The sequence below is a fragment of the Gorilla gorilla genome, chromosome 11 (assembly GCF_029281585.2).
Source record: "Gorilla gorilla gorilla isolate KB3781 chromosome 11, NHGRI_mGorGor1-v2.1_pri, whole genome shotgun sequence".
Taxonomy (NCBI): domain Eukaryota; kingdom Metazoa; phylum Chordata; class Mammalia; order Primates; family Hominidae; genus Gorilla; species Gorilla gorilla.
Genome location: NC_073235.2, coordinates 108,207,511 through 108,228,032, shown reverse-complemented (window position 1 = coordinate 108,228,032; position 20,522 = coordinate 108,207,511). Strand labels below are relative to the sequence as shown.

Here is a 20,522-nt window from a genome sequence, read left to right as displayed (position 1 = left end):
ACTGATGCTCTTGTTCCTTTTGTTCTTTGCCCTCTTGCTGTTTGGAACGTTGCTACTCAACTACTGAATGTTGCTATTCCAAGGTGAGCAGGCCCAGACCCACCTGTTGATTCATCAGATCCGATCCTGAAACAAGCTTGTCCAACCCACAGCCCAGGTTGGCTTTGAATGTTACCCAAAACAAATTCATAAACTTTCTTAAAACATTGAGGGATTTTTTGCAGCTTTTTTTTTTTTTTTTTTTTTTTTTTTTTTTAGCTCATCAGCTGTCATTGCTGTTAGTGTATTTTATGTGTGGCCCAAGAAAATTCTTCCAAGGTGGCCCAGGGAAGCCAAAAGATTGGACAACCCCATCCTAAAGCAATCCAAGACTCTGACGTCTTAATGACTGAATAAAGCTTTATTTTAATGTAAAATACGAAAAGAGAAATTTATATACTCATATATAACAACTTCCAAAATGTTTTCTGTGGTACAAATGGATCATCTTAAAAAGTTTGTAAAGAATTCATCCTCCACCCCCATATGCCAAAATATGATTTCACGTAATTTATCTTCAGAGCTTATGAACAGACTTGGAATCACAAAAGCACAGGAAACACCAGAAAAAGTGATGGTACAAACAACAGGTTTTGTTTTAGGTTCCAGTAGTAAGCAGCCCTGCAGATGGAACAGGAGAACACTTTCTGAAGGAGCCCAGTCAGGAGACAGGCTAGAAGAGTCTTTGGGGTTGGTTCATTTCCTGTAGCCAAGCTTGTCTTTAAAAGTCAGGCTGTGTGTGATTCTGTGACTATTTAAGGACATGAGGGAGAAAAGAGTTTCACTTAGAAGTCACAGCTGTGGGTGAGATTCTATGCTTATTTTAGATATCTAACTTTTTTTTCCCCTCCTTTTTATCAGAAAGGTGACTTTGTAGGGATACCTTAAGGCGACTCCTCTTTCTGGTCTTGCTGTGGCATCGTTTCCAGCTAAGTCGGCAGGAACTGGGAGTGCTGAGAAATACTTCTGTGGCTGTTTCTGAGTCCGAATCCCTCCTGCCTAATTGCACTAAGACCAGGCTTTCTGTTGCTCGTAGACTCAGAAAGCAGTAGGGTGTTCTCCCAATTTAACACCAATCTGAAGGCCATTCATTGTAGGTTTCAGAGTTTAATGCCAAAGGGAATTGTACAGACATATATTCAGACCAAACTCTTTAGATCTCTCGACCCTCCTGAAATGCTACAATGTTCCTCCACAGAAAACGAATGCAGTGGTTATAGGTTTGGGGAAATAATTACTTTTTTATAGGCTTGATATTTGTGCATACCAGGGAAAAGACAAGTGAGCTTTATGAGCCTCCTAACGTTGTTAGGTGGCTTTTCTTCAGAACATCACTTTAGTTCAAGAATTTTATGAATCTTTGGAGGGGACAATGAGTCATGTTTTAATTTGATAGACTTGGTGGAAAACTATAGCTACAGTGAAGCCTCTGTTCTTCCCCATCAGGATCCACGGGTGACAGTCAGTCTCAGAACCCCTACCATGCTCTTAAGATCTTTACTTGGTGCCATCCTGTGGGAGTCAACACATATATATCTACAGATCTAAGAATAATGAGCTTCAGAATAATTGTTTTTTCAATTTTTGTTTGCTCTTAGGTTATGATTTAGGAAAATGTTCCTGTTTCTGAGCTTGTATTTCATCCACTGATTTGATATTGTGAGGAAACGGTATTATGGCAAGGGTGAGAGTGCCACAACCCGATGGCATAATGGATTCTGGGGAGGCTGTGTTTCTCTCCCTTGTGGAAGTCTCAATTCTCCTGCATCTAAAAGTTTTCAATGGTCTGTCCTCTTTCATCTCTCTACTCCTGCAAAAAGGGAGAAAAATAGGGCTTCTTAAAATATCTAGTGACTTGAGGGCAAACATCATTTCACGGCCTTCATGACCCAGCAGTCAGATCTGCAGCCAAGTGGATGTATGTTGATTGGGTTTGGAGCGCAATGTGCCACTCTCTTCTAGGGGGGCTATTAGTGTTCTGAGCTACAAGGAGACACCGGATTGAGTTTTCCCAAGGCCATAAATAAATTGGGAGCTATTTCCTGCTCCCAGGCACATTACTGATTATAGCCTGGTCTTCTAAATACTCTAAAAGCCTGTTCCCCTAAATGCTGGGAAAGAGTCCTGTAACCTCTGGGTGGTAACAATTGAAGGGTGAGTACACGGGCATTTATAAATCTTACATTTGAGCTGTTAATTGTTACTTGGCTTGATGGAGCCTCTGTCTGTCACAAATATAATGTTAGCTTCTTTCAGGCAGGATCAAATGGAGCGTGTGTTATACTTCAAGCAAGGAAAGAAAACTGTTGCAATATAGTTTTTGTTCACTTTAATAGTACCTTTACATCACTGGCTGCCACTCAGGATTAGCAACTATTTTATTGACTTTGTATGCAACACAAAACCCAGCTTTGGAGCAGTTTACCCTGAGCCTGTGTGCAGGAGGTATTGCACACTCTGGTGGCAACGCTGCAGGTGAAAACATGGGCACTCTTCCTGTAAAGGCCACTCCTTCAAGACACAGGATTCTCACCTGACACCATCACCCCTGGCTGCCCCTCAAGTGGCCTAGGCTTAATCCAGAAGGAATGTTCTGGCTTGGCTATGTTTAGTAGTCTACAGTAGTTTGGTTAAAACATGGAACATAGTGAAGAGCTGCTGGTTTTTAATGCTTCAAAACAAGTTACACGTCCCTCGTGTTATCATTTTCCTTAAGGTGTATTCGACTCGAGGGGAAGGTAGCATTCAGCAGGTCAGCAGGGAAACCGGTAGCTCCCTGCACTCCACCTCAGGTGAGCAGGGCCTGAGATCCTCAACCACTTCCAACAAATTGCAAACACTCTAAAGGTGCCTGGCTTAAGAGAGATGACAGAACAGAGACAAAAAACTTGATAGTCTGTTTTCAACAGGGCCATAGTAAAGTGTAGTTAAGAAAATAATATCACAAAGTCCAGTAAATAACACTATTTACATCTAAAACTAGCAGTTGCATCCTTCTTGGTAGCAGAATACTATTTTAAATTAAAAAGGTAAGAGTAAGCTGGGGTAGAGGGATGTCCTATGTATTCAATAATACTATAATTTATTAAATCCTGTGAGTCAGAGGTATGCTAATCTCAGCCAAAATAGACCTAAATTAAACTCAAGACTTTTTTTTTGGAGGGAATAAAGAAGGAATGTGAAAAGGCTTAAAGTATTTCAAGTGTCACTGCCTGGTTCAAACCAATGCTCAGGTTTTGCTGTCTTCCACATCTTTTGCTTGTGTTCTCATTTGGGCCAGCTTGTATGTTTTAGAGGTTTTAGTTTCCATAGAAAATTACTGCAAAGCTCAGAAAACCCTCAGATCTACTTAGAGGGTGGGGTTTCAGCTTTTTAAAGCCATAACACTGTCCTTTTCCAATTGGAGGCCTTGGCCCTGCCCTGACCTGACTTTAGCTAATGAAATATAGCAAATGCAGGTGGATTTAGTCTTAGCGCCTTTTCTCCGTTTCCCCCACTTTTGCATCAAACTCTCCAGAAAGCATTATTAATATTTCATTCTCCATACTGGCAATCATATGTGTTCGAACACACACATACACACACACACACACTCTCTCTCTCTCTCTCTCATTCACTTCCATCTAATACCTGCTGGTCATCAGAGGCCACGGTCAGCTCCTCGCTGTCCCCGAGTGCAGATGGTTACTGCTTGGCACTGAGTCTGGACTTGGCATTTCCAGGGCACTGCCTCCTGTGAGACCTCCCCAGTAGGCCCTCTTTTTCCCAACTACATTTTAGCCCTCAAGTGGGAACCTTAGAGACCCCAGTTAAAGTAATTATAGGCAGGAGATTTGGGGCTGACTCTGAAACCAGATATCTCCATGCCTGGAATGTGGGAGGGAGGAAGGTGAAGGCCGTGGGATGTTGAACCCTCTTAACCTGATCACCTTGGTCCTCGGAAGATATTCCTTCTGGAAGCTCTGACCAGCTGTGCACATCCTCCCGGGACTAATACTGCATTTTACCGACTTTCATATCAAAAGTGAGGAAACATGAAATGTTTACATCAAATGAGTGGTATCAGAAACCTGATAAATTCTACAAATAAATGCAGTCTTTCTCTCGGTACAAAATATTTCAAGATCACTAGTCATGTTTGCTGTTGTTTTTTTTCTTAGTCAAAAAACCTATACTCACTTCAGATGCCTCTATCTCTGTCTGCTCTGCCACGCCTTAGACTTAACAGCTCTAAGAAGGGGGCTGAGGCTCCACCTCGGAGCGGGTAATGCTGCCTGGCAGAGACTGCCCCTGGACCGCCAGTCTCAGAGGGGGGTGTCCACGTGTCTGCACATCAGCACAGGTTATCTAGCCAGAGAGGATCCCCAGAGTAGAGCTCCATAATTAGTTGTTTGTGTGTTCCGTTGCCACTCTCACTGATTTGAACAACTCTGAAAGCGTTTCAACTATCAGGTAGTTTTGTTTTTATAGCCCCATCTTTCGTCTTCCTTCTGATTTTTTTTCTCCCCAATTCCCTTCCCCTTCTTTTTCTCTCTGATTAGCAGTCATGCGTTACAATGTCAGTGAGAAAAAGCTTATCAGTAACATGGAGAATTCCTAACACCAAGGAGGTCTTCAGGTTTAGAAAGGGCAAAGGTAGAGTAGACACCTTCCTTTCTGGACCGGGCTGGCCTTGGTGGCACTCAGCTATACGGCTGCAGTCATGGGGTTCTTCTGCCGGGAATCCTGGGTTCGGTAAGGGTACTGGTCTGGGCTGCCCCCACGGGGCCCTGGTCTGCCTGTTTCCTGATAGGCTGGCATTCTTTGGTGCTGGGGAGGGGAAGGCGGAACGTCTTGTCGAAAGGGTCCTTTGTGCTGGGGAGCTGGCGGGGGTGGGTAGTGCTGAGGATACCGGAGATCTGCCACCCTGAGCTCTGTGGGGCGGGGATAGCTCCCTTTGGGAGGGTGCATAGGATGAGCCCCTGGATAATAGGGAAGCTCCCTTTCCTTGTAGAGCCCCCGAGGTGCTGCTGGCAGATAGTCTACAGGATCTGCGGGTCCTCCCCTGGAAAGAGAAGAAGAGACACATGTTAGCAGCTCCTGAGCTGGCCGTCCAGCTGGAGAACATGGTCCTCAGCCTCCTGTGCAGTTTGGTGTGGCCACCGCACAGGTCTGGCCAATGGGATGGGAGCGGAGGTGATACGTGCCCTTAAAAAGAAGAGAAGGGAACTTCTTCCCTTCTCTCCTTCCTGTTGGCCAGCAGAAAAACCATCTTAGGCCACAAGGTGAAAACCACGTGCTATGGGAGGCAGAGCAACAAGAAGGTGAGAGCCTGGGCCCCCGTCGCCATGGAGCCACCATGTCAATCAGGATTGCTTCCATTCACGTTGGTGCATGAGAGGAAAATACACTTCTATCTGGTTTATACCCTTTTCTGTTGGCCTTTATTATAGTAACCAAACTAGTTTCCTAAACAAGGCAGTGAGTTTGCCTCTCTTAAGGATGGGGTCATTAGTTCCCTCCCCTTTTCTACCACCATATCCAGGACAGGCTTGGCTGAAGTCTGTCCTAGGCATGGTGATAGAAATGTTCAGGTTATCTGGAGTCATAAAGTTTCCATGGACTGCACTCGCTTTTCTAAATCTGTGAGGTGCTCTTTTAAATGGGCTGTCATCTTGGTCTAACTCTGGTTGGCTGCTGTTACATCTTGGTGTGGATTCATATGTCCCTCCCCTCCCTAAATGCTCTACAGTCCTTAGAAAAAGTCCCAAGCCAGAGCACCTAGAGCTCTTTTTTTTTTTTTAAATTTTTTTTTTTGAGAGGGAGTCTCATTCTGTCACCCAGGCTGGAGTGCAATGGTGCGATCTCAGCTCACTGCAACCTCTGCCTCCTGGGTTCAAGCGATTCTCCCACCTCAGCCTACCGAGTAGATGGAACTACAGGTGCCCACCACTACACCTGACTAAGTTTTGTATTGTTTTTGTAGAGATGGGTTTCATTATATTGGCCAGGCTGGTCTCAATCTCCTGACCTTAGGTGATCTGCCTGGCTCGGCATCCCAAAGTACTGAGATTACAGGCATGAGCCACTGCACCCAGCCCACACCTAAAGCTTTGATATAAAGTAATCAACTCTACCACAAAGCCAGGAAGTAGCACCAGTCCAGTAGCAGAATAGGGAAATGCCAAACCAGCTGTAAGTTGTACCTTGTAATGGGTAAGGCACACAGAAACATCCAGGGTAAGAATAGACACTAACAGAAAGTGGCCCTGTCTGGATCTCTCACTAAAGAAAACAAGCATCTTCTGATCCGTTTGCCATAACAGAAGCAGTGTGCCTCTAAACAATGTGCAGATGACTGCATTTTATCTAGCCTGGGGTTAAACAGATGAGTTCTGTTTGCAGCTCTTAAAATCTCATAAACCTTCTGTGCACACATTCACCACCACCACCATCCCCAGATCCTTCCCATTTTTTGCCACTCCCCCTTTTATAATTTTTAAAAAAGAAAAACAACAACAATAATAATTAAGGGAAAGCTCCCCAATGTCAGACACACTGCTAGGACACTTGAAAGAAATGACAGGGCTGTGAGAATACAGTGTCTGTGGTTAATCAAGCACTGTCAATGAGGGTCAGAATCACCCTGTAATCTGTGGAGCTGGATGTTAAAACAGCTCTGTAAGTTGCTCAAATCAATGAAGATTTGACAAGCTCCCAGCTCAGTGCATGTAGAAAGCAGCTTGTGAACAAATCTATAAGGATGAACAATAGAATTCTCTCTACTTTTTTGTCTTAATTTGGCTATGTATAATAATGAAAGATAGATCCTTGAGCTTGGGGTAATTTAGTTAGAGTTTTCAGATAAAAAATTAAATTGTTTGTATACAAGTTATTATAGCATCAGCTGCTATTATTCAGTGCAGTTTGCTTTGCTGTATTTTAAATCGCCCATGACAAATGGAGCACAAATGGATAATCTGTCACTCTAACCATGGGAAATAAAGGCTCTGGATTTCACCTTTCCCTTTCTTTAGAATTTCATTTTTGATTTAGAAAACTTCCAGCCTTCGGTATATTTTTTATCATAAGAATTCTTTAAGTCTCTCTCCTCCACCTCACCATGCTCATTTTTATTTCCTTTTGGTTCATGTTGGAGATATCCGATACACTCAAAAAATTTCTTAACCTGTACTTTCTCTCAAAATCCACTGAAGATATTTCTCTGCATGAAGTGAAACATGTGGTTTTTCTGCACTCATTTTAAGCCCTTAGGATAAATCACTGACATTTGCAACACACAAACATTATTTGCCTTCAAATGAACATACAACCAGTGCTCCCTCCGGACTCTCTTAGCATGAATGCTTCCTGTTTAAAATGGAAAGAGAGAAAGGAAGAATTCCAGGCCTTGGACTTTTAGGGTCCTGTTCTCTCCCTGGAGATTTCTCTCTCTAAAAACAGAGCATTATAAAAGACAGACACGCCTTGTTTTTTTAAATTTTTGGAGAGAGAATCCAGATCAAGTGGTGACAGGGCAGAAGCCACCCTGAGAGGCTGTGACAGTACAGTCGGCGAGCACATGGGGGGACAGTCGCTATCTCTTCTCCCACACCTTGCTCCTCCCAGGCAGCCAGTGCTCACAGCTCACAGTGAGGGGGAGGGAGGCTTCCCGTGGGCAGATAGGGCAGACCTCAAGATACTTTTGTGGTCCCATATTGCTTCCTCTGAGGGGAGGTTTTATGTCTGGGAGTTTGCTTATATGTGGCAGAAAGCAAGAGAGGTAGCTGTTCTTTGTCAAGAAATGAAGTCACGGAAATTGTCTTTTTCTGTGGAACTCATCATAACAGTTAGCATTTTTAATTTTTCAGAGAGAAGAAAAACAATGAGTTGGCCTACTAAAACACTGTTTAAGGTTCAAAGAGTGCTAGAAGAATTTTTCTTTCTTTTGGGGGATGGTGTGTAGCTGTTGTTTATAACAACATTTTGTTCATAACAGAATTTCCTACAGACTTTTGTCAGAACAACTTCTAAGTTCTTCTGACTATTATGTGTGTATTATTTTAAATTATTAAAAAAACTAATTTTGACCGGGGGCGGTGGCTCACGCCTGTAATTCCAGCACTTTAGGAGGCCAAGGTGGGTGGATCACTTGAGGTCAGGAGTTTGAGACCAGCCTGGTGAAACCCTGTCTACTAAAATTACAAAAGTTAGCTGGGCGTGGTGGTGCATGCCTATAATCCCAGCTACTCGGGAGGCTAAGGCAGGAGAATTGCTTGAACCTGGTAGGCGGAGGTTGCAGTGAGCTGAGATTGTGCCACTACACTCCATCTTGGGCAACAGAAAGAGACTCTGTCTCAAGAAGAATTTTGAAACAGGGAAAATAAGCCCCTCCTCATCAACTACAGAACTTAGAGGAAGAAAAGGCAGCTAAAATTTTAGTTTTGTTAATCGTGAGTTTCTCTTTTCATAGTCTCTTTATTTGTGTGAAATTTAGTGTTTGTAGGAAAGCCCAAAACCAATCCATTCTGGGGCCCCAGCAATGCTCATCACGGTGTCGGATGCTGTGTGCTTTGAGCCAACCCTGAGGAATCCAGGGGCAGCTTCCTTAGGAGATTCTGATTAAAACAAGAATCCGCATAACAAATATATCAGTATTTTAAGACCTTTCATTTTTCATGTGACTTCTTGAGTTTTGTTTGTATATATTACTGTTTTTCTTTAAAAACTTTCAATTTAAAAATTTTACTCAGAAACCATATTTACTTAAGGAAAGAGAAACAAGCCCGTATTTGTTTTCTTTACAACTCGTAGAGGGGGCTGTCATGAAAATACCTATATTTTGAAATTATTGCTTATTTTATTTCTGATTAGGCTCATTTCCAGAGGCCAGAAGGATTCAGATTTTGCTTGGAAAACTGATAGGAGCTATCTCAGGCATGCAGTTTTCAATCACATAGATGCACGCAATAAAGAAAGTTAACCATTAAGTCTGAACACGACAAAGATATATGTTATTTACATGTAAAGAAGCAATAAGCATCACTTTGTTTACATAAGGATTTCCTCTTTTTGCCATGTCAGTATGTCCGTATTTTTCATTAAGCAAAAGGGGGGCTAGAAATCAGAGGCTAAGCTGGTCAGATAGCCAGCTCTGGGTGCTGACTACCTTCAGTTTACGCAAGGATGAAAGACATCTTCCTACATTTGCTAAAACAACTCTGTATAGGGAAAGGGCTCAATATTGGAAGGACAAAATTAATAGCAAACCTCTTGCTAGGAATGAGGTGGCTGTACTTACTGGAACAGATGAAGGGGCATGAGCAATTTTGAATCCTCCCATGTCTACACCACCACCCTCAATTGCAAAGAAAATCTCTCTCCTCTGTCTCTGCCACAGCTGGTCATTCTCACCTCATCTGTCTTTCACCCCGCCTTGTGGCTGGTTGTATACTGCATGGAGTGCAAGCATCTTGAAGGAAGGAACTGAGTCTTACATATCTAACTATCTCCCTTCGAGCTTAACACAGGGCTTTGCACATCACAGGTGCTCTACAAATGTATGTTGAATTTGTTCAAGAGAGTTTAAAGTAAAGAGAAAACCCACACATGTACAGTAACTATAAAAGGTTGAATGTGGGTAGGGGCTGGAGGAAGGTAGGGGAAAAGAGGAGAAAGTGGGCTTTCTTTGGGAGCCAGGGATTGATGGTGGTTGAGGTGAGACTGATTTCTAAATTCTGAAGAAGGAAGGAAGTAGGAGGGATGGTGGGCTGAATAAAGGGTTGTATTGGGTCCAACACAGAATGACTGTAAACTTTATCAGGGTAGAGGTTATTTTATTTGTCTTGTTTGCCAAGAACAAGATTATACTGTCTTATCTCTGTTGCCCTACAGAGTACTTGAAATACAATAGGTGCTCAATAAATCTTACACTGGGATTCAATTTCCCTGACTTCCCAGTGAGCTCAGCATGATTAACTGGTGCTGAGGAAATTGAGAGCTATCTTGACTCAAGATTAACTGGAAACTGGGCTTACTAGGTTCAGGCTAAGCGTATTTATTCAAGGGTCAGTTAACTACTATTTTTATGATGGTACAGCAAAGAAATTTTCTTTGTCTCTGTCATAAATGCAATAATCTAGGAACATCTTTATGTATTTCAAAGTACAGTACACAGGATTTCAAACACAGGGTCTTAGGGAGACAATGTCAAACCCAGGTGTGATGACCATAGTTACAAGTGTGGTACCTGGGCTTGAAGGCTGATGAACACGAACCCGAGGTCAAGGTGGTGTCCTGTTCCCTCTGCCCCAGTGCCTCCCAAGCTTTTCTCCCTGAGAACAGATGTGATGGATGATTTTCATATAAGCTACTCATACCCAGGAGAGGCAGAAGCCAGAATTATGCAAACTTCTCTGCCACCTGCTGTAACTCAACACCCTTTCCTTCCATCCAGGAAAGAACAAGGGAATTCAAATGAGTGGGAGTGACATTATTGAAGGGGAAAACTTGAGCCTGCTGTAATTTATTAAAAGAAATCATTTGTAATCCTGTCTTCAAATATCAGTGACAGATTCTTGCAATACAGAACTGAGCACGCTTCCTCTACATGTCTCAAGGCAGAGTGTAAGAACTCCTACAGTATCTCATCTGATGAGCTCCTTTTAGGATGTGGAAGGATAGATGAAGTTGAAGAGTCACAGAGGGGAAAAACAACTAAGTTGGAGACACATCAGCAACTAGAAGATAGTTTGTTTTGAAAGGGGGTGAGTTTAGTGTGTGAAGAAATAAGATATGCAGCAGAAAGTATAAAAACCATGAAGAATTTATGAGCAGAGGTGTGAGTGTTCGGCTTAGGCATATGCATTGGGTTTTTCACTTACAGAAAACCTTCCAAAGGGCAGAATCTTGTTCTTAATTTCTATAAAATACTATGTGTGTGATTAGCAGCCAAAACAAAGCTAATTTTTTAACTTCCAAAGTAGCCTTTATGGGTTTCCTTTTTTGGTAATAATTGACTGTGACCAAATTTGGGGTTTGAACGGCAGGAAGTAACATGATGTAAAACTCCTGTGAGCTGTCTAAGAGAGGTGCCTGTACCCGTTGGCAGAAAGTCGACATCTGGCAGAGCCATGCTATTCTTGAGCATGCCACACATAGATTATTTAGTGGCTGAGCTGGGGTCGGTGCTTTCTTCTCTGGTTCTTCTACAAATACTGCAAAGCTTTAAAAAAAAATCAGCGCAAACTAATATACTTGAGTCGCCCATGCTATGTGCACAGAGATGCTTTTAGTCTGTGTTTAGAATTCCTTTAGTGTCAGGTTTCCAGTTACCAGACCTTCCTCCTCGGTCCAGGCACGAATGTGGTTGGCAAGGATTAGCAGAGCCCTCTGCAATGTATATTACATAGCTTTGATTTCGGCAGATTTTACGGAATCATAAAATATAATGATCATTTGTTGGCCTACATTATAGAAATGATTATGGAAAAAAATCCGCTTTCATCACTCACATTTCCCATTGTGTTATGAGAAGAGGGGGCTCTTGTTCTTTGCAAAGAACTGGAATGGGTGGAGAGTGCAGCAGCAGATGCTTGTGGCCCTCATACACACCAAGGAAATGTTTGTACAGAAAATGAAGGAGAAAGGATAGTGACTGAGTGCTCAAAGACATTTCTCAAACAGTTTAAACAAGTATAATTTTGGTTGCTCATATTTAATTCCTTCTTTTTTTTTTATAAACAATGACCACAAATACGAGAATTGAGTTATTAACAAACTGCATGTGCAATGAGTTTTGGATTCTGTATGACAGTTCAGCAGACATTATCTGGAAAATGGTCCTTAAGAGTGTTTCATCCTATCAGATGGTCCTAAAAATGGTCCTGCTAAAATAATTTCCTTTATGAGGGGATGAGAGGTTTTTAAAGTGGGTGCTGAGAACAATTAGAAAAGATAACTGAGAACAACATAGAGAGGGAAATCTTGGGGAAGGCAGAAGCTATCCTGCGCGGCCACAAAAAACAGTCATGCAATCCACTTGAGCGATACCTGCATATCATTACCCCATGGTCTGTTTATCCACAGAACAGGCTTTGTTTAAAGAGAATGGCAACCAAAGGAACAAATCATCCTAACTTGATAGGCCCCTTAAATCATCTCTCTCTCTTTCTATTGTAACTGTGGTCCTAGAATTTCAGTATCTAAACACTGTGGATTTCATCTGATAATCATGTAGCAGACAATGGTTCAATTCCAAGGTCAGACTTTGGGGGCTAACAGGTTCAACAGTGTAAGGTCCTGATTTCCTCCTGCCCCTTAGGAAAAACCACTACACAGTTTCCTGCCCAAGGTGCTACCTGGAGACAGAACACTCTAGGGGCAAAATATACAGTTCCTGAAGTCTGCTTTTCCCTGACTATTTTAGATTACATATATATGTTAGAGTAGCACATGCAATTTTTGCAGTAGATATTTATGCATCACGGCCACGTCTTTACCTGACCCCTTTCCCCTCCCATTAATTTCTAAAGCCTGTGCAATAGGAAGATTTTGATGTAAACTACCTACGATCATTAGATTATTAGAATCCCTCTTCACCAAGGGCAAGGAGTACAACGAAGGAGACTTAAACACTTCCATCTTCATGCCTCTGTGTGTGTGTGTGTGTGTGTGTGTGTGTGTGTGTGTATGGGTGTGGGGGGAGAGGGCCTCCATGTCATGATTTCATTAAGACACGGGAGAATCCTGCCACGGCAATTGTCTTACTCTGAAATTCAGAAGCAGAAATGTAAGTGCAGGGAAGAGTGCCACTCTACTTGATGGGCTCAGTAACCAGCTTCAAACATTGGGTTTAGAATTGCAAAGATTCGTAAGCCTGCTGAGCACAGCAGCATGTTCCCAAGTGCCTACAGCAAGTTAGTTTCCATCCTAAATGTTTCCTCCATTTGACAGATTTATTCCTCATAACAATGTTACCAGGTAGGTATTATTATTATCCCTGGCTTTCAGATGAGGAAACCGAGAAGCAGAGAGGTTAAATAATGTGACCAAAGTCACATTGGTAGTGGCAGAGCCCAGTTCAAGCCCAGGCAGACAGACAGACCCACAGGCTGCATGCCTGACCACTAAGTTAGACCATGCAGTCTCTGACCTCACTTGCTTCTCATCTGCTCACATGGTGCCTGCTGGCACCGGGTGAAAGAAATTGGTTTATATTTGGAAACACATTTCTAAAAAACAGGATCTAATGCACTAAAAAGAGACTTCTTTTTTTTTTTTCCAATGGGTACTTTGGCTGTTAGCAGCCCAAGAAGCTGAAACTGCTGATGGTGCTTGCAGAAAGAGCACAAACAACATTCCATGTGGGAAGTTTCATTCAGAGACCTTGAGGTGCCTTTCTTAAGGAAAGCAAAGTTTCCTGGTGCCCTTTATGAAAATCAAAACAGATATTTGTGCGGTTCCGTTTGGAAGACCCTGTGTTCCAGGTCTAGTACCTTGAACGTTGGCATCACTAAGAATCAATTGAGTCTTTATGAAATAACACAGATTCTGGGGTTGCAACCCCAGGAAAAGGTCTGAAAGGGGTCTGGGAGCCTACATTTCTCTCAAGGGCCCAGGTGATTCTGATGCAGGTGGAGCTGGCACCCAGCTTTAAGGAATCCCTGTGGCTATGGGGGTTTGTAAGACATGTTACCTGCTCTGCAAATAACCTGGAATATAAATATAAGTCAGTTATCCTGAGCATCTGAAGAGAGAAACAACAGGAGGAAAGATACAGAGCTAACAGCCTTGGAAAGTGTTCTGGAAACAGAGACATTCCTCTGATGCTGGCTTGTCAAGAGCAGGCAAGTAAGAAGCAGAAGGTTGGTCTAGAGAGGGTATCTGGAGCCTGATCATGAAGGGTATTAAATACCAGGGGCAGCATAGGAAGGATTAAAGAGTGTGATTTTGGTGGGGAGGGGCCAAGATGGCCAACTAGAAACAGCTGTGGTTGGAGGCGCCCACTGAGAAGAAAAAAATGGCAAGTGAATTCTGCACCAGCTACTGAGGTATCCAGGTTCTTTCACTGGGACTGACTAGGTGGGTGGCATGACCCATGGAGAGCAAGGAAAAGCAGGGTGGTGTGACAGCCCACCTGGGAGCCACATGGGGCAAGGGAAGCTCCCACCTCCAGCCAAGGGAGGCAGTGAGTGACTGTGCTACTTCATCTGGGAAACCATGCTTTTCCCATGGTTCTGTGTAACCCATGGATCAGGAGATCCCACTCGTGAGCCCATGCCATCAGAGCCTTGGGTCCCAAGAACAGAGCTGTGTAGATTCTTGGTGGCCACTTGGCTGCAGACTGCTTAAGACTACTGAGTTCCTGTGGGAAGGGGTGGCTGTCATCACTGTGGCTCCAGTCTGCCATTTTTCCCCTGCTGGCGCCAGGGAGACTAGATGGTTTGGACCCAGGAGGAACTCCCCACAGTGCAGCACAGCAGCTGTGGCGGATCGTGGCCAGACTGCCTCTTCAGGCTGGACCCTGATCCATCCCTCCTCACCAACTGGGTCTTCCCTGCAGGAATTTAAGCAACTCCAGCCAGGATTTTAGGGACAGAACTCTGATCTCGCTGGGACTGAGCTCCTGAGAGGAGGGGTGGCTGTGATCTCCATGGATCAGCAGATGTAGTCTTCCTTCTGCTGGCTCTGAGGAATCCGGGCAGTCCGGACAAGTGGGATTCCTCCCAGTGCAGCACACTCCCTTCGCCAAGGGGCAGCCAGAGCACTTCATTAAGCAGGTCCCAGTTCCCGTGCCTCCTGACTGGGTGAGACCCTCCAACAGAGGTTCCCAAACACCTTATACAGGAGCATTCCTGCTGGCATCAGGTCAGTGCCCCTCTGGGACAGAGATCCTACAGGAGGGAGCAGGCAGCCATCTTTGCTATTCTGTAGCCTCCACTGGTGATACTTCCAGGTGCAGGAGAAACCCAGGTGAATAGGGTCTGGAGAGGACCCCTACAGAAGAGGGGCCTGACTGTTAAAACAAACAAACAAACAAAAAACAACAAAACAAAACGCATACACACAACTAAAAGGAAGAAACAACAACAATAGCACCACCACCACCACCAACAAAAAACCCCACAAAAACCCCATCCAAAGGCCAGCAGCCTCAAAGATCGAAGCTAGATAAACTCATGAAGATGAGAATCAACAACAACAACAAAAAGACGCTGAAAACTTAAAAAGCCAGAGTGCCTCTTTTCCTCCAAACAATTGTAACACCTCTCCAGCAAGAGCAAAGAACTGGGCAGAGGCTGGGATGGATGAATTGATAGAAGTAGGCTTCAGAAGGTGGGTAATAACAAACTTCACTGAGCTAAAGAAGCATGTTCTAACCCAATGCAAAGAAGCTAAGAACCATGATAAAAAATCACAAGAGCTGTTAACCAGAATAACCAGTTTAGAGACGAACAAACATGCCCGATGGAGCTGAAAAACACAACACAAGAACTTCACAGTGCAACCACAAGTATCAATAGCTCAATTGACCAAGAGGAGGAAGGAATTTCAGAGCTTGAAGACTATCTTGCTGAAATAAGACAGGCAGACAATATTAGAGAAAACAGAACGAAAAGGAATGAACAAATTCCCTGAGAACTATGGGATTATGTAAAAAGACTGAACCTACGACTAATTAGGGTACCTGAAAGAGACAGCGAAAACAGAAACAAGTTGGAAAACATACTTCAGGACATCATCCAGGAGAACTTCCCCAACCTAACAAGACAGGGCAACATTTAAATTCAGGAAATCCAGAGAACACCAGTAAGATACTCCCTGAGAAGATCAACCCCAAGACACATAATCATCAGATTCTCCAAAGTCAAAATTAAGGAAAAAATGTTAAGAGCAGCCAGAGAGAAGGGCCAGGTCACCTATAAAAGAACGCCTATCAGACCAAGAGGAGACTTGTCAGCAGAAACCCTATGATATGGTTTGGCTGTTTCCCCACCCAAATCTCATCTTGAATTCCCAAGTGTTGTGCGAGGGACCCAGTAGGAGGTAATTGAATAATGGGGGCAAGTCTTTCCCATGCTGTTCTCATGATAGTGAATAAGTCTCATCAGATATGATGGTTTTAATAATGGGAGTTTCCGCATAAGCTCTCTCTCTTTGCCTGCTGCCATCTATGTAAGACATGACTTGCCCCTCCTTGCCTCCCACCACGATTGTGAGGCTTCCCTAGCCACATGGAACTGTAAGTCCATTAAACTTCTTTCTTTTGTAAATTGCCCAGTCTTGGGTATGTCTTTAACAGCAGTGTGAAAATGGACTAATACACCCTACAAGCCAGAGGAGACTGGGGGCCAATATTCAATATCCTAAAAGAAAAGAATTTCCAACCCAGGATATCATATCCAGCTAAACTAAGCTTCATAAGCAAAGGAGAAATAAAATCCTTTCCAGACAAGCAAATGCTGAGGGAATTTGTCACCAGCAAGCCTGCCTTGCAAGAACTCCTGAAGGAAACACTAAATATGGAAAGGAAAAACTGGTACCAGCCACTGCAAAAAGCACACTGAAATACACAGACCAATGACACTATGAAGCAACTGCATCAACAGGTCTGCAAAATAACCAGCTAGCATCATGATGATAGGATCAAATTCACACATAACAATATTAACCTTAACTGAAAATGGGCTAAATGCCCCAATTAAAAGACATAGAATGGCAAGCAGCATAGAGTCAAGACCCATTGTATTCTGTATTCGAAAGACCCATCTCATGCACAAGGACACACACAGGCTCAAAATAAAGGGATGGAGGAAAATTTACCAGGCAAATAGAAAGCAGAAAAAAGCAGGGGTTGCAATTCTGGTTTCTGACAAAACAGACTTTAAGCCAAGAAAGATAAAAAAGACAAAGAAGAGTATTACATAATGGTAAAGGGATCGATTCAACAAAAAGAGCTAACTATCTTAAATATATATGCACCCAATACAGGAGCACCCAGATTCATAAAACAGGTTCTTAGAGACCTACAAAGAGACTTGGACTCCCACATGATAATAGTAGGAGACTTTAACAACCCATTGTCAATATTAGACAGATCATGGAGACAGAAAATTAACAAGGATATTCAGGACTCGAACTTGGATCTGGATCAAGTGTATCTGATAGATATCTACAGAACTCTCCACCCCAAAACAACAGAATATACATTCTTTTTGGTGACACATGGCACTTACTCTAAAATTGATCACATAATTGGAAGTAAGACATGCCTCAGCAAATGCAAAAGAATTGAAATCATAACAGAGACCACAGCACAACCAATTTAGAACTCAAGATTAAGAAACTCATTCAAAACCACACAACTGCATGGAAATTGAACAACCTGCTCCTGAATAACTCCTGTGTAAATAATGAAATTAAGGCAGAAATCAAGAAGTTCTTTGAAACCTATGAGAACAAAGAGATAACACAGCAGAATTTCTGGGATGCAGATAAAGCAGTGTTAAGAGGGAAATTTATAGCACTGAATGCCCACATCAACAAGCTAGAAAGATCTCAAATTGACACCCTAACATCACAATTAAAAGAACTGGAGAACTAAGAGCAAACAAGCCCAAAGCTAGAAGAAGGCAAGAAATAATGAAGATCTGACCAGAACTGAAGGAAATAGAGACATGAAAAACCTTTCAAAAAAATCAATGAATCCAAGAGCTGGTTTATTGAAAAAATTATTAAAATAGATAGACCACTAGCTAGACTAATAAAGAAGAAAAGAAGACTCAAATAGAAACAATATAAAATGATAAAGGGGATATCACCACTGACCCCACGGAAATACAGACAACCATCAGAATGCTATAAACAGCTCTATGCAAATAAACTAGAAAATTTAGAAGAAATGGATAAATTCCTGGACACATAACCCTCCCAAGACTGAATCAGGAAGGTGAATCCCTGAATAGACCAATGGGCTCTGAAATTGAGGCAGTAATAAATAGCCTACCAACCAAAAAAGGCCCAGGACCAAATGGATTTATAGCTGAATTCTACCACAGGTACAAAGAGGAGCTGATACCATTTTTTCTAAAACTACTCCAAACAATTGAAAAGAAGGGACTTCTCCCTAACTAATTTTATGAGGCTAGCATCATCCTGATATCAAAACCTGCCAGAGATGCAACAAAAAGAGGAAACTTCAGGCCAATATCCCTGATGAACATCAATGCAAAAATCCTCACTAAAATACTGGCAAACCAAATCCAGAGACACATCAAAAAGCTTATGCACCACAATCAAGTCAGCTTTATCCCGGGGATGTAAGGCTGGTGCAACATATGCAAATCAATAAATTTAATTCATCACACAAATAGAACTGAAGACAAAAATCACATGATTATCTCAATAGATGCAGAAAAGGCCTTTGATAAAATTCAACATTCTTTCATGTTCAAAACTCTCAATAAACTAAGTATTAATGGAACATACCTCAAAATAATAAAAGCCATATATGACAAACCCACAGCCAATATCATACTGAATGGGGAAAAGCTGGAAGCATTCCCCTTGAAAACTGGCACAAGACAAGGATGCCCCCTCTCACCACTCCTATTCAACACAGTATTGGATGTTCTGGCCAGGGCATTCAGGCAAGAGAAAGAAATAAAGGGTATTTAAATAGGAGAAAGGAAGTCAGACTGTCTCTGTTTGCAGATGACATGATTCTATATCTAGAAGACCCCATCTAGAAGATTCATGCAATTAGCCTACTAGAAACCTATTTAATAAATGTGCTGGGAAAACTGGCTAGCCATATGCAGAAAATTTAAACTGGACCCCTTCCTTATACCTTACACAAAAATTAACTCAAGATGGATTAAAGACCTAAATGTAAAACCCAAAACTATAAAAACCCTAGAAGAAAATCTAGGCAACATCACTCAGGACATAGGCACAGGCAAAGATTTCATGATGAAAACATCAAAAGCAATTGCCACAAAAGCAAAAATTGGCAAATGGGATCTAATTAAACTAAAGAGCTTCTCCACAGCAAAAGAAACTATCATCAGAATGAGCAGACAGCCTACAGAATGCGAGAAAAATTTTGCAGTCTATTCATCTGACAAAGGTCTAATATCCAGAATCTATAAGGAACTTAAATAAATTTACAGGAAAAAAATCCCATTAAAAAGTGGGGAAAGGACATGAACAGACACTTCTCAAAACAAGACATTTATGTGGTCAATAAACATATGAGAAAAAAGGCCAACATCACTGATTGTTAGAGAAATACAAATCAAAACCACAGTGAGATACCATCTCATGCCAGTCAGAATGGCGATTATTAAAAAGTCAAGAAACAACAGATGCCAGCGAGGCTGTGGAGAAAAAGCAACGTTTTCACACTGTTGTTGGCAATCTAAATTAGTTTAACCATTGTAGAAGACAGTGGCAATTCCTCAAAGACCCACAACCAGAAATACCATTTGACCCAGCAATCTCATTATTGGGTATATACCCAAAGGAATATAAATCATTCTATCATGAAGATATATGCACGTGTATGTTCACTGCAGCACTATTCACAATTGCAAAGACATGGAATCAACTCAAATGCCCATCAATGACAGACTGGATAAAGAAAATGTGGTATATATACATCATGGAATACTATGCAGCCATAAAAAGGAATGAGATCATGTCCTTTGCAGGGACGTGGATGGAGCTGGAAGCCATTAGCCTCGGCAAACTGATGCAGGAACAGAAAACCAAACACCGTATATTCTCACTTACAAGTAAGAACTGAACAATGAGAACACATGGATACAGAGAGGGGAACAACACACACTGGGGCCTGTCGGGGTGGCAGTGGGAGGGGCAGCATCAGGATAAACAGCTAATGCATGCAGGGGTTAATACCGAGGTGATGGGTTGATAGGCACAGCAACCCACCATAGCACACGTTTACCTGTGTTACAAACTTGCACGTCCTGCACATGTATCCTAGAACTTAAAAGACTAAACCTGAGAAAAGAAAACCAACTGAGTTAACAACAACAACACCAACAACAAAGAGTGTGATTTTTATTCAGTAGGATTAGGAACATGGGGGTGATGTGGATTACCTGTGGGAAAGCTCTACTTGGAGGTTCCCTAGGCACCTCAACCTTACGAGTACAAAATTAAACCAATCACCTCTCCCTAAACCTGCTGCTCCTCCAACGGTCTCTTTGGAGAATGTCATGATTCATGCAGTTAGCCCACTAGAAATCTAGACTTCTCTCTCATCCCTGACCCAGTCATACATCGGGTTCTAGCAAATATTCTCTTAGCTATTCATGGCTGTCCACTTTCATGCTGCAGTCTTGATTTAGGCTCAAATCCCTTTTCCAATGGACCATTCCAATAGTAATAGTATATTAGGATTCAAAGACAGGCAGGAAAAGTTGTGGTTCAGCTTCAGAGAAGGGCAGGTCAACAGTGCAGAACTGTAGCATCAGTGC

General features: G+C 42.5%; 1 protein-coding gene across 5 annotated transcripts in view; it reads right to left on the bottom strand.

Annotated features, from left to right (window-relative positions):
- Positions 1–381: 381 nt before the first annotated feature.
- The window catches only part of PARD3B (par-3 family cell polarity regulator beta), a 1,084,399-nt gene continuing 1,064,258 nt past the window's right edge, over positions 382–20,522 (bottom strand). For all 5 annotated transcript variants that reach the window (XM_063695123.1, XM_019022741.4, XM_019022742.3 and 2 more), the window contains one exon: positions 382–5,083. In XM_063695123.1, the coding sequence (XP_063551193.1) occupies positions 4,726–5,083 (358 nt within the window). In that variant the 3' untranslated portion in view covers positions 382–4,725. The remainder of the gene's footprint in view (positions 5,084–20,522) is intronic.